Source organism: Nannospalax galili, unplaced genomic scaffold, assembly GCF_000622305.1.
Source record: "Nannospalax galili isolate Female #2095 unplaced genomic scaffold, S.galili_v1.0 scaffold372, whole genome shotgun sequence".
Classification (NCBI taxonomy): Eukaryota; Metazoa; Chordata; class Mammalia; order Rodentia; family Spalacidae; genus Nannospalax; species Nannospalax galili.
The window spans coordinates 1310926-1323957 of record NW_008332089.1 but is presented as its reverse complement, the minus strand read 5'-3'; the positions used below and the strand labels follow the sequence as shown (position 1 = coordinate 1323957).

The 13032-nt window shown below is 39.1% G+C and overlaps 1 protein-coding gene and 1 non-coding gene across 6 annotated transcripts in view; one reads left to right on the top strand and one right to left on the bottom strand.

The window, feature by feature from the left end:
* Nucleotides 1-13032, top strand: part of Qki (QKI, KH domain containing RNA binding) — an 88951-nt gene that overhangs the window by 13492 nt on the left and 62427 nt on the right. For all 5 annotated transcript variants that reach the window (XM_008827203.3, XM_029560675.1, XM_029560677.1 and 2 more), the window contains exon 2: nt 2973-3089. In XM_008827203.3, the coding sequence (XP_008825425.2) occupies nt 2973-3089 (117 nt within the window). The remainder of the gene's footprint in view (nt 1-2972; nt 3090-13032) is intronic.
* Nucleotides 3786-3919, bottom strand: LOC115069301. The gene has a single exon (XR_003848573.1). It is a non-coding gene; the product is annotated as a small nucleolar RNA ACA64 (small nucleolar RNA).

Here is a 13032-nt window from a genome sequence, read left to right as displayed (position 1 = left end):
CCCCCCCCCCCGCCCCGAAGACAAACCCATAGAAAAATGGTGAGAATCAATAATGAAGAAACAGGGTTGTTTGGTACTAGATTGTTATAGAAAACCAGTTATGTGTTTGCGTACTAGAAACAAACTTAAATTCTAAAAATGTACAAATTTTATAGGAAAACTCTGTAAGTTAAATATTAAAAAAGAATAAAGGTACAATGAAAAAAGTTTTTACGTTCTTGAGAGATGGGAAAGGAGACCTAACTATATGGAGAAACTATACCTCCTGATTTTGAAGAGTCAGTCTATGAACCCAGTGAAAATTTTAACAAGCACTTAAGAAATTAGTAAAAGATACACAGGATAGAAAAGGGTAAAGAAAAGCTAAGGTAGTCTGGAAGAGGCAGGTGAATTAACTTGTTCTGTTACCCATCAAGCTTTACTACAGTTACACCAATTAATACAGTGTGATATTACAGCAAAAATAGGCTTATGCCCCCAAATAGACGTAAGTGTACTTGTGCACTGCTTTGTGGGGTCTATTCCTAGAGGTGTGTTGTTTGACAATTTTGTACTTGTGTATTGACCTAAATGATACAAGTCAGTCAGTCAGATGTGGTAAATAAAAGGTGCATCAAGCTGGTACCCACACAACAATCACATTTTGCTTACAGCAAACTAGTTGTTTTTTTCCCATTGAATAGCGGAGTACGCTAAGAGTGATTTTCAAGAAAAGTCTGTGCCAGTGGCCAGTGCTTAGAAAGGACTGCTGCCTGAGACATTACCAAACTGACCATAAGTATTAGAGGGAAAGTGAGAAAATAGATCAAAACAGATTCTTATACTCTTCTATTTGAGAAGTGTGTGTGTGTGTGTGTGTGTGTGTGTGTATGCGTGCACATTCATAGACGGCTATAAGTATATATACTATATACAGAGCCTTTTCCCTTTAACATAGTCCCTGGCTTGCTTCTATGTCTTACATTCTATTTCATGCCAGGACTCTTCCTGCCCCTCTTCAGAGCCTATCAGTTTATTTCTTCGTTTTAGGACAGAGACTCAGAACTCAAGTTCTTAGCTGGCTTAGAACTTGATATGTAGCTGAAACTGACTTAAAGACCACAGTGTTCCTGGCTCCACTCCTGAATGCTGGTATTACAAATGTGTTAACACACCCAGTTTAATTTTCCTAAAGAAGACAGCTCTTTAATCTTCAAGCCAGATGTTTGGGGAGTGCTGTTCTGTAGGCACACGGTCATTTTTCGTGGGTTGTTTCTGCTTTTCTCTTTCTTGGTATTAAAGTAGATAAAAGCTGTTCTTGATTGTTTCCCCCTCATCATTTTGCTATTCCTCTCCCCCACAGGTCTCACTGTATATGTAGTTTTAGATGACCCGGAGGCTCACTGTGTAGGCCAGGCTGACCTTACGCTGACAGGCTCTTCTGCCTCTTGCTCCAGAGTGCTGGGATTTAAGGTGTTCACCACCATACCTGGGAAGGGCTGAGGTTTCTTAAAGAAACTATGCAGTGGAATCATTGATTATGTCCTGTGTGTCGGGCCTCATACTGAACCTGTTTGTGTATTGTACTATAAGCACAGTGGTCAGTATAGAGCTACAACAGTGTTTGTAAATCAAAGACTATGAGTGTCAACTTAGGGTTAGAGATGTATCCAAATTCCCTAGAGGGGTGGCTTTTGTTGAAGGATATGTGTCTGTTCACCTTCCAGGTGAGTTGAGAATCCGTTTTCTAATGATACGGCAGTATGAAACAGTAAGACGGTATGGGCCCTTGGAGAGGAGAGCATTGGAGAATGCCAAGAGAACTCTGCTTCTTCAGCCCTGATAGCAGTGAATGTTTTATTTTCTTTGTCCCACCCTCTATCCCATGGTGCTCTGTCCTTGAGCTATACCCCAGCCCTTTAGTTTTTGTTTCGAGACAGGGTTTTCCTAAGACACCTAGGCTGCCCTCCACCTTGCAATCCACTTGCCTCAGTCTCCCTAGTAATTGCATTCATAGATGTGTGCTTCCTTACCTGGGTGTAGCCTGTTGCTTTCATCTAATGGTACACCAGCAGTAGGATAAATGTAAGAACAAGGTTGAAGGTACATGCATAAGAACCACTGTGCCATTGGTTCAGTAAATTCATGAAAGTTCCCATGGACTTGATAGAACGGATGGTAAGCACTTTGTTTTTATTCAAGTGAGGAAGATACACATTTCAATACCCAAGGTTGCGTCTCTTCCCATTGACTTTAAACACTGTGTATTTGACTCATAGACATTACTGTTGAGGGTCTTAGGTCATTGTCTTATTCATACAGAGTTTAGACTGCTTGCCTGAACTCACAGAAGTAGTAATAGTAATGGGAAAGAAAGGCAAACAGTAAGAGTGTTTCAGAAATGTGATTTGCTAAGAGCATACTCATGGACTTGGGCATCTGAAGTCCTAGTTTAACCGTTAATATTCTGGCCTCAGCTCAGAGTTGCTGTTTATACAGTTCTCTTTGGAGAGAACTACTTTTTCTCTAGAAAAAGTAAAGCAGAACTCATTCCTAAGTGTTCTGTAAAAAGGGAAGTTTTTGTTTTGTCAAAAATATTTGCATTCTTGGGTGGCATCCAGTGTTTGTTAGCTCTTTGGTATACTCTGGCTTAGGTTATGTGTTGGTGGACAGCTCATTAAAGCACCTGCTGTTTAGCTAGATACTGTTCTTTTTGAAAAATATTTGGGTCAAGAATTTTACAGTGTATTTTGATCGTATTCTGACCCCCTACATATTGTTCTTATGAATTTACAGTTTGCATTAATATGTATGAAATTTCAGGTTAAACATTCCATTTGGAGAGAAATTAATGTGTTCTATGTTTTCTACTTTGTGTTATAATGTGTTTAGAGGCTGGGGAGCTAGAGTAAGCAAATACATTTACTTGAAAATAAGTTGAAGAATTATACATTTCAGCAAGTGAATAATTTATATTATCTTTTCACCCCCAGTTTAATTTTGTTGGGAGAATTCTTGGACCTAGAGGACTTACAGCTAAACAACTTGAAGCAGAAACAGGATGTAAAATAATGGTCCGAGGCAAAGGCTCAATGAGGGATAAAAAGAAGGTAAGTCCTTCATGTGGATACCTCGTATTTTTTCACCCTAGTAATACGGGTTCAGATCTCGTAGGCATTTAAGCATGACACGGAATATCAGAGCTTTGAAAAATGTTAAAGACACTATTGTGATATTTATTCTCATTTTTTTAATTGAAGAATTCAAGTATCAGTCACTCCAGCATGAGACCTTGTTTTGATGTTTACACTTAGGTAACTTCCTTTTGACAGTTTGACTACTCTGCTACATGGAGAAATAAGCAACTAAAACCAAAAAATAAAGAAAAAAATATGCAACTAAAAACTTGAAAAATCTAAAATGATGTTTTGTTTTGTGGGGCTAGTGATGGAGTCCAGGGCCTTAAGATGTGCTACGAAAGTTCTCTAACATCACCAGATCTTTGGTTTTTAATTTTTGAGATGAGATCTCACATCCCAGCAACTCTGTAACCCTCTTTAAGATTTTGACAGGTTGCCCAGGCTGGCCTCCACTTTGGGGTGTCTTTTCCTTGTCTTTCCTCCTAGTCAGGGTTACCGGACACCACTCTCAGAGTAACACCCAAACACTGCTTTAGATGGAGTGGACATGAGATGGTCAGATGAATGATTGGGTGTCTGTCAGGACATTGGGACAGTAAGACGTTTGAGCAATTATTTTTTTCTTGATTAAAAGCCATTTTCTAGACATTTGTATTTAAAATTATTGATTGTTGGGGCCTGGGTTTCACCCTACCACACAGTGGCAGCAGGTGGTGAGTGAGGCCCCTGTTGATTCTGTTTTCCATTTTTCCCTTGCCACCATTCTGTTACTTTTTAATTCTTAAGAATTTATGAGTGTTTTGCCTGCTTGTGCAGTGCCCATGAAGGCCAGAAGAAGGTGTCGGATCCCCTGGAATTGAAGTGATGGATGGATGGTTGTTAGCCACCATGTGGGTGCTGGGGACCAAACTCAGGACCTCTGGAAGAGGGACGGGTGCTCTTAATTCCAGCCCTACGTTTTAATTTTAAATTTTATATTTTAGTTAGTTATTAATAGTTGTGTGTGAGCGTGCTTGAATTGTTTTGTTAGCTTAATGAATAAATCCGAACTATCTGCTTTAAATATTGTCCTTAGGAAGATTTTATTTGTCCAGATTCCTTTTACCCAGCATATTATAAGCCACAATATTTTAAGATCTCTATTTGGATAAAAATGGCTGATTTTAATACTTTGAATTGGAATACTAATGATTAAAGTGGTTATTAGGGACAACTGGTTTTCTTTTTCTCTTTTTTTTTTCTTTTAAAGTACACTGACTTAAAAGAGTGCTTTGTGGCACTTTTAGAAAGAACACCACACTCAACAAGGTGTCCTGACCTGGTCCTGCTGTGCTTGTTCTTTGAGCTCTGTTCTCCTTAACTTGAGCCTTCCCATCTCAATTACTTGTGCTCCTCACAGACAAGAAGTTTGAGGAAAAGTCCACTATCAGTTCCTTTAGTTGAATTTATGTGTACTTTCATGGGAGCTATGTGATTCTTTTCCTAGAGCAATTTTAGATGTTGTATTAAAGTTGTTTTTAGAGTTTTAAATAAAAATTCAGAATTATCTGTGTTTTAATCTTTTGAAATAAGTGTTACTTACGTAGTGTGAAGTTTATGTAGACTTAGGATGACATTGGCTTTAAGGAGTACCACTGTAGTTGCCTAGGGACAGTGAATGAAGTCTTGACGACTGAACCAAAATATTGGTGTACATCAATTAGGTAAGAAATAGTGTTGAAATATTATTTCCCTTCCCTAACCTGGGTGTCATGGACCTGTTCAGCTAGACGCCAGACAAGAATTAACTTGGGAATTGTACTTTTAATACTGTGAGCAAAGAGCACCTTCTGAGGCCTTTGGCAGAACAAGATGGCTGAGAGTGAGCTCTAACCACATTGCTTCAGCCCGAGTCCTGGTTCTGCTTCATGGTGGTCACGAGGGCAGAATGAGCTGTAAGGCCTTTAGGACAGGGATTGACACTAGTAAATGCTTAAGTGATGATCGTGGCAATTCTCAATATATTTTGTCTTGAACTACAGGCTAGATGAAATATTTTTAGATTCATGTAATTTGAGGAAATGCTACAATATTTTTTACTTTGTAAATGGTAATATTTTCCTGTTTGGTGACTTTTGAATATCCCATACCATTGCATTCCAATCTCTCCAGTGATTGGAATTCGTACATTCTTAACCACCAGTAAAAACACTTGACATGTTTTATTTTGTTCTGTTGTCTACTGAGGTGAAATCTTGTACATTATACATGTTACATATGTATGGTGTAAATATTATACAGAATATGCATGTGTACATACTGCACATCTATAGAGAACAGTAATAAAATAACACACCAGATAATAAATTCAATTGCAGAATACATTTTCAGTTGTGTTGAAATGCTGTAGATGACCATGCTTTGGACACGTGGTACTTACTTGAATGGCTTCCATATGACCGTTATTTTCCTGTGTGAATTTTGTGAGGAATGTATGTATAAATTTTTGTCACCAAAATGTTTCCATAATCTTAATTTTACAACATATGATAATTTTTAGCACTGTCATCTTGGCTTATCCTCTAGTAGCCCTGATGTGCTCTTTTCTGTATGTATGTGTTGAGCACATGTCTCTGAAGGCCAGAAGCTAACACCTAGGGATTTCTTTGCTTGCTGTCTACCTCATGGCTCTGAGGCTGTCTGAGAGCTCTGGATTCAGCTCTTCTGGCTGCCTTGCTCCAGGGCTCATCTGTCTTTACTTGCTCTGCACTGGGGTTACAGGTGGGTCCACACCCACCTGACTTTAAGATGGACTTTAGAGGTCCTGATCTGTTCCTCGTGCCAGGGGAGCACAGGCTTTTCTTGCCCGCTGTGCTGTCTCCCCTGCTCCTGATGTACTTTTAACAGTGTTGAGAATAAGGCCAAAATGGAAGGGTTTTCATTTGGTCCGTGGCTGTTTGGTAAAGAATGTAACAAGCAGATAAAATACTGCTGTAAATAGGAAGTATTAATGTAGTAAAGCTGATAGGTGTGTTGTAGGGGTTACGAAGGCAGAGCTATCTGACTTTTTGCTTTTCGTGTTATTTATACATGCTAAAAGACTAAGAAAGCTAGAAAAGAAAGTTTAGTTATTGCCTCATTAACTTTTAAGAGAGGTTATAGAAATGATGTTTGCTGATTTGAATCCTCCACTAAATGCAGCACAAACTGTTGATGGGATTTCCTTGCTGTTAGTGAATACCTAAAATTCTAATACCTAGGTACTAGAAAAAGTACCTGAAATATTCACCCTTTAGTTCAGGTAATAAATAAAAAATGTGAACATACCTCTTTTTGGCCTCCTCCACCCTCCAGTATAGCAAATGAGAAGATTGCAAGCTCTGTGTGCTTTTAATTATTTTTGGAAAGTGGGTAATACTATGTCATTCTAAGGTACTACTTTAAAGCAAGTTAATATGCTTCTGAAGAATGGGAAGAAAACCAAAATGATTTTCTTACTGTCCCACCACCAAGTACTTCAGACATAGATACGTAGGGATTTCTCCTCACACACAATAATCAAGAGCTCTCCAGGGAGCACTAACTAGGTGTCATATAATTTGGTTCAATTTGGGCACTATCTATCTATTTGGCAATAATAAAAGTTATGGGACTGAGTTCTTCAAAAGCCAATCCTCATTTGTGACCTATACTGACCAACCAATTCCAACTCCTTTTACCATCCCCTCCCAAGTTTAATTTGCAGGAGTCACTTGCTCAATAGTGTTTTGTGTATTGTAAAGGCTGTTTAAGGGACAGAGGCAGCCCCAGGCAAGAGACACTTAGAGGAGGCTCGGAGGAGGTGGAGCTTCCGTGCTTGCTTCTTTCAGTGTTACCTTCCAGGGTCCTCTGCTTGGGGGATGCATAGAAACTGTCCAAGCCCTGTTCTTTCGGGTATTTATGAAGGTTCATTGTGGGACATCATTGGCCATTTGTGATAAGCTCCACCATCCTCTTTCCTCTCCTATTCTAGAGATGAGGGCTGAAAGTCCTAACCTTAATTAAAGGGATATTGGGCCTCCTGGCAACTAGCTGCCATGTTGGGGCTATCCCAGAACCTTTAGTCATCAGTTACCTCATTAGTATGTAAAGAGACTAAATGGGAGCTGTGTTGCTGAGAAATGCAGACTAACTTCACACATGATAATGAATCACAGTATTACACAGATCATCACTTATCTGAGGTACTTGGAGCCTAATGTGCTGCTAATGATGGATTGAAAAAATATGAAATATTCACATATTATAGTAACATATATAGAAAGAAGTCTTGAGGCTAGGACTCAAGTCTAAATATGGAATTTATGTATGTTTTATATATTCCCTACACTTAGACCTTGAAGGTTAATTGTCAGTAGCCTTGTGTTGTACACCTGCTTGCTGACTGCCACCTGTCAACGTGGGGTCGATTGTAGTATTTTTCTGTTCATGAGTGTTTGGAGCATTTGATAATTTCTAACTAGGTATCCTCACCTTGAGTAGTATCCCCTGATTTTCAGAAATCCTTCCTAAAGGATTTAATTTCTTGTTTCCTAATACAAAACTATACTTGAACAGATAATAGAGAAATTATTTTAGGAGAAGAAAGTGGTTATTTGAAACTTTAGTTTGAAGCAGCAGGGTGTACTGCAGAGGCCACTGTGAGAGTCTAGGGAAAGAGGTCTATGTTAACAGACGCTAGCCCTCCTTAGACATAAAGAAGGAAGCCAGCTGGTTCTAGTGTAGCTCTTAAAACAGAACTGTTTTGCATGTAAATAGATACTTAGCAATTGTGGAGTGACAGTTGTATAGGAAGGAAGTCTGAAAGAGTGGTCGTTGTAGGAGTGCTACTTTTATATCTCTTCTCAGTCTATAAATCTGCTAGCTCTTTCTTGTCATGAGCAGGAGGGGACTAAGTGACCAAGCTTCTGAGTCTGTGCCTCATACCTCACCTCCTCACCCTGTTTAGTCTGTTGTTTCTGTGGTTCAAATGTCTACGGTTGATTGAAACTAGGTCAGTCAAATCTGTCTTCTGGAAGCTTGCAGATGGAACAGTTTAATTAGAACATTTTGCTCACCATGACAGAGAGTGAATGTGCAGTAGGAATCTGGCTGCCATTCCAGGAGTAGGTAGTAGTAGTGGCCAGATGCACCAGCCCTGGCACTGTCTGCAGTACCTGATTCAGACGGTGTCAACCTTGGAGCTAGTTCCACTGTTCTTGTCTCACAGGACAGGAGGCTGAAAGAGGTGCAGGAACCCATCAGCTCCTGAGTTGTGACAAGAATGCTTTTAATAGAAACCTGTGTTCCCTGGCCTCCAGATGCCGCTATACTGCACATCACATCATTTTCTTTGGAATGTGGCTTTTGATTTAAGATCATACACTAGTGCAAGTTTGAATTTAATTTTAAAAATCAATCTTGATTTTTTTTTCAATGTATATTTGACCACAGATGTCTTTTCTAAAGCTGTGCCTTTGTGGGCTCTGATTTATAAGATGTTACAAAGGTATATTATATAGTAAAACAAACATAGGTGGAATTTTGTTTAGCAAGTGCTTAAGTAGAACTTTTTAAATAATTTATAACTTTTATTTTTTTACACAAATTGTCATATAAGGGGCTGGAGAGATGGCTCTGTGGTTAAGAGCACTGGATGCTTTTGTAGAAGAACTGGGCTTGATTCTTAGCACCCACATGGTGGCTAGCAGCCATCCATAACTCCAGTTCCAGAGGATTCAGCGTCCTCTTCTGACCTCTGTGAGCACTGCATGACACTCATACACATAAAATAAAAATAACAAATAAAAATTAAAAAATAGTCGCATAAAACATACATGAAATATTTCCTGTCACAGATTTTTGGACCCATTATTTCTTAACATATTTGAATTATTTTGTTAATATTTAATACTGTTTAAGAGTTGGAAAGTACTGGATAGAGTTTTAAAAAAATAGAGTTAATGGGCCAGTGGAATGACTCAGTGGGTAAAAGTGCTTGTTGCTAGACCTGATGACATGCGTTTGATCTCCAGGTCCCACATGGTAGAAGTAGAGAACTACTGACTCCTGCAGGTTGTCCTCTGACCTCTACACATAGGCCGTGGTGCACGCCGACACCCATACCCATAACGTGTGAGCTTGAAAATGAGTCTTCTTCCAGCCTTGCGATGACTGAGTCCCTGTAGACCCCTTGATTATAACTGTTTGAGAAACCTTGAGTCCAGGCACAGGTCAGTCACACCTAGAATTCTGACCCATGGAGATGAAGATAAATTTTATTTTAAATTTCTCAGTTTCAGGAAATCCCTTATGCTATTAACAGATAACTAACACATGAACTATGTGGTCCTAGGAAAATGATGTAATTTCTGTGCCTCTCTTTCAGTTTGTGAAAGGAGGATCATAGCTGTACATTCCTCATGAGGTTTAGAAAGGATGACATTCACTGGGCTCAGTGGGGAAAGGTGCTGCTGATAAGCCTGATGACCTGAGTTTAATTTCCCAGATCCACATTGTGAAAGGAGAGAACTGATTGTCCGAGGTTGTCCTCTGACCTCTACACATAGGCCGTGGTGCACGCCGACACCCATACCCATACCCCCCCCACACACACACATGCTGTAAGCAAATAAATAGATAATAAATATTGCTAAAAATATAAATCCTGGTGTTCCAGAGACAACCCTTTGTTGGCAGTTTGGGGAGGTCATCTGGTCGCCTAGATCGTTCTTTGTGGGGTCATTCACATGGACTCATCTTTTATAGAATGAGTCGTGCTGATTTATGATGTCAGTTTCCTCCGACAATATTTTAATCTATTCTTTGTCACTTTAGCAAGTAGTTAAGCCGTGTGTCTCAGACAATGCTGAAGGACAGGAGGGTGAGATCAAAGGGGACTCCAGGGTAGCACTGACAGCAACATGCAAACTGAATTTATTTTTAGGGATGTAAGGGCTTAGATTAGGAAAACATTTTTTGAAGTATTACTGTGCTCTCAACATTTTGAAAGAGATAAATTATTTTGGTTTTGTGGATGACGTACTACTGCATTCGTTCTGAAGACTTCCCTTGGATTTTGCTGGTTACATTTTCATGATGGTGTTTTAACATTTATCTCTGTCACAATGGCTTTGACAACTAGTGGCATAATTATCTAACACAAATATAGCTCCCAAGAGCTTGTTTTATTGATCTTGTTGAATACTTAGTTCTCAGTAAATTATACCTTCAGCATAGCTATAATTTACTTTGAAAGACTTTGACGTGTCAGGACCAGCAGCCCCGTGGACTGTCATCTGCCCACCAGCCAGTCCTGCCTGTGCTTCTCAGGAGGGTTCCTCCTCCTCCCACTCTTCGTTCCTCCCCTCCCCATGCTAGCTTCTTTGGGAGGAAGTTCAAGGCACAGTTTTAACCTTCAGTGTTTCATAGGACACTCTAAAATAGACACATTCAAAATCACCTTTGTTTTGTCTCAGAAAATTCTTTGAATCACCAGATACATTGTTCATGCTCATAGTTCTTTGATGGCTTGTAAATTGCCTTAAAAATACTTCTTTAAATCAGCACCCAGATGTTTATCATTTATATTGTAATATGTGAGTAGCTCTCTTAAGCCTCTTTCCTTCTTGCTGTTTATTTAGATGAGGGTTGAAAGAGGGGCTGGAGATATGGCTCAGTGTTTAGGAACACTGGTGGTTCTTCTGGAGGACCCTGGCTCAGTTCCTAGCACCAACATGTCAGCTAGCAACCATCTGTAACTCCAGCTTCAGGGAACCTGATGCCCCCTACAGACTTTGCATGACACAGGTGCACTTACATACACACATGCAGGTTAGAATACTCATACATATAAAATTAAAAATAAATAAGTAAAATGTTTTTTTATAAGGGGCAAAAGGATTGGATAATTTTTTTGCATTGTTTTTTAATTTAATTTATGGAGATGGCTGGGGAATGCACATGGGACCTCTTGATGCTATAAGTGATCCATTTCTGGCTGTGACCCTAGTCCTTGATTTTGATTTTTCATTAAGATGGAGTTTATTAAGAAAATGTGTTAACGCAGATTTTAGCACAGGTACCAAAAGAGGAGAGTGACAGGTAAGAGAGTAGTAGTACATTCCTTAGAATAGGTGAGGTGGACAGGGAGGAGGCAGGCACGCGCGCGCGCGCACACACACACACACACACACACACACACACACACACACACACGAGACGGGATTGGCACAGAGGGAAAGGCAAAGACCTTGAAGTGAGGGACTGTGTGTTTGGCTCTGAATAATTTCTATGGAATTTGCTTTTTGCCAGTTATATTTTCGTGGTGGTATTTAACACTCATAATCTGTTGCCTATATTTCTTATAAATTTGTTGTGAGAAAAATTTAATCATTTAGATCTCAGATTTAATCACATTCAGATTTCCTATCTGTCCTCATTTCTGTTTTTCTTTTTGAGATGTTTCATAGTGTTGTTATACACATCAAATCTACTTTCTCTTTTTTTTTTGTTTTGTTTTTGATAATTGTTGATTATTTTCTAGATCCTTTAACTCCTACTAAAGTAGGAGTTGCAAAAAGTCATGTCCTACTTCTTGGTCAGGTATCATATTGTTTGCTGGTGGGGCCACTAGGAGTTGTCTGTTCTGGGCACAGCCTAGTAGTCGGAGACAACCAGTTTCTAGTGTGATAGCTCAAGCTCATCTTCTAAGACCTCCTTCTCAGACCTAATTAGAGTCAGTCGCTTTTTTTATTTCTTAAAGGAATCATATAGTTTTAGCAGTATCTGAGCTCCTTGTAGTGCTCATCACCTGTAGGCTTTTTCAGGACAGAATAGGATGGGTTCCACTGTAGACAGAAATTACCATCATTGAAGCACTCGAATAATAGTTTAGTAGTTAATAGCTATAGCATCATATGGACTCACAGGTAAATTCATTTGCTATATTTGGTTAACTGATTTTAGGAACTGCTTAAAATATTGTCTGGTTTTATACTTGAACTGTGTGCTTCTAAAATCAAGTCTAGCCAAAGTAGGGCACTTTTCAGAGAATTTTTGCTTTTAACCCAGGCCACTCTTAACAATTCTGTTACCATTAGGTAGATTTAGAAATTTTAGTTTATCTTTTAATTTCTTTTTGTAAAAAACTTGAAATTACATTTATTGTTTGGGGGAGGAGTAAGGGCATGTTGTGATGCACATGTGGCTGTCAGAAGAGAACTTGTTCCAGTAGTTTCTCCCCTTCCACCGTATGAGTCTTAGAGATTGAACTTAGGTCTTCAGACGTGGTGGCAGATGCCTTAAGCTTTCTCATTGGCCCAGTCCTTTCATCCTGTCCCCTGCTTCATTTCCTCCTCCTCTATCATAAATTTGTGTAACAGTTACACACATGCCCATGTGTGCCTGCGTACTTGTATAATTTACACTGGTTTCATAGATCCTAATAGAGTAAATTTTCTTTATACCTTGTCTTACTGTTTTTTAAACTTAATATATTGTTTAACTTCACCTAGTAGGAGTATAGGTACTATATAGTATGTGTGTCTATATAGATAGTGTATAGTGTGTCTGTATAGACAGTGTGTCTTTACTGACCAGCATGTTCCTGTGCAGTGTACTAGCGGGTACTCACAGCAGCTGTGCTAGTGCACGTGTGATGGCGTCTCGCCTTGTGCTGTCACACATAGGACCGGTGCTGTACTGAATATCTTTTATGTGTATATTTACATCTAGTTGCTAGTTTATCTCTGGGATAGAATTTTGAAGTAATAATTCATGTATAATTTTGCCTAAGTCTGTTCTGGGGATTGTTCTTTGTTTTACTGTTAGTAAAATGCTAATGAAAGTACTAATTTCTTCATAGCTTCACCAACAGAATTACGCTTCTGTGTGTTATGTAGGAACCTGAGCATCT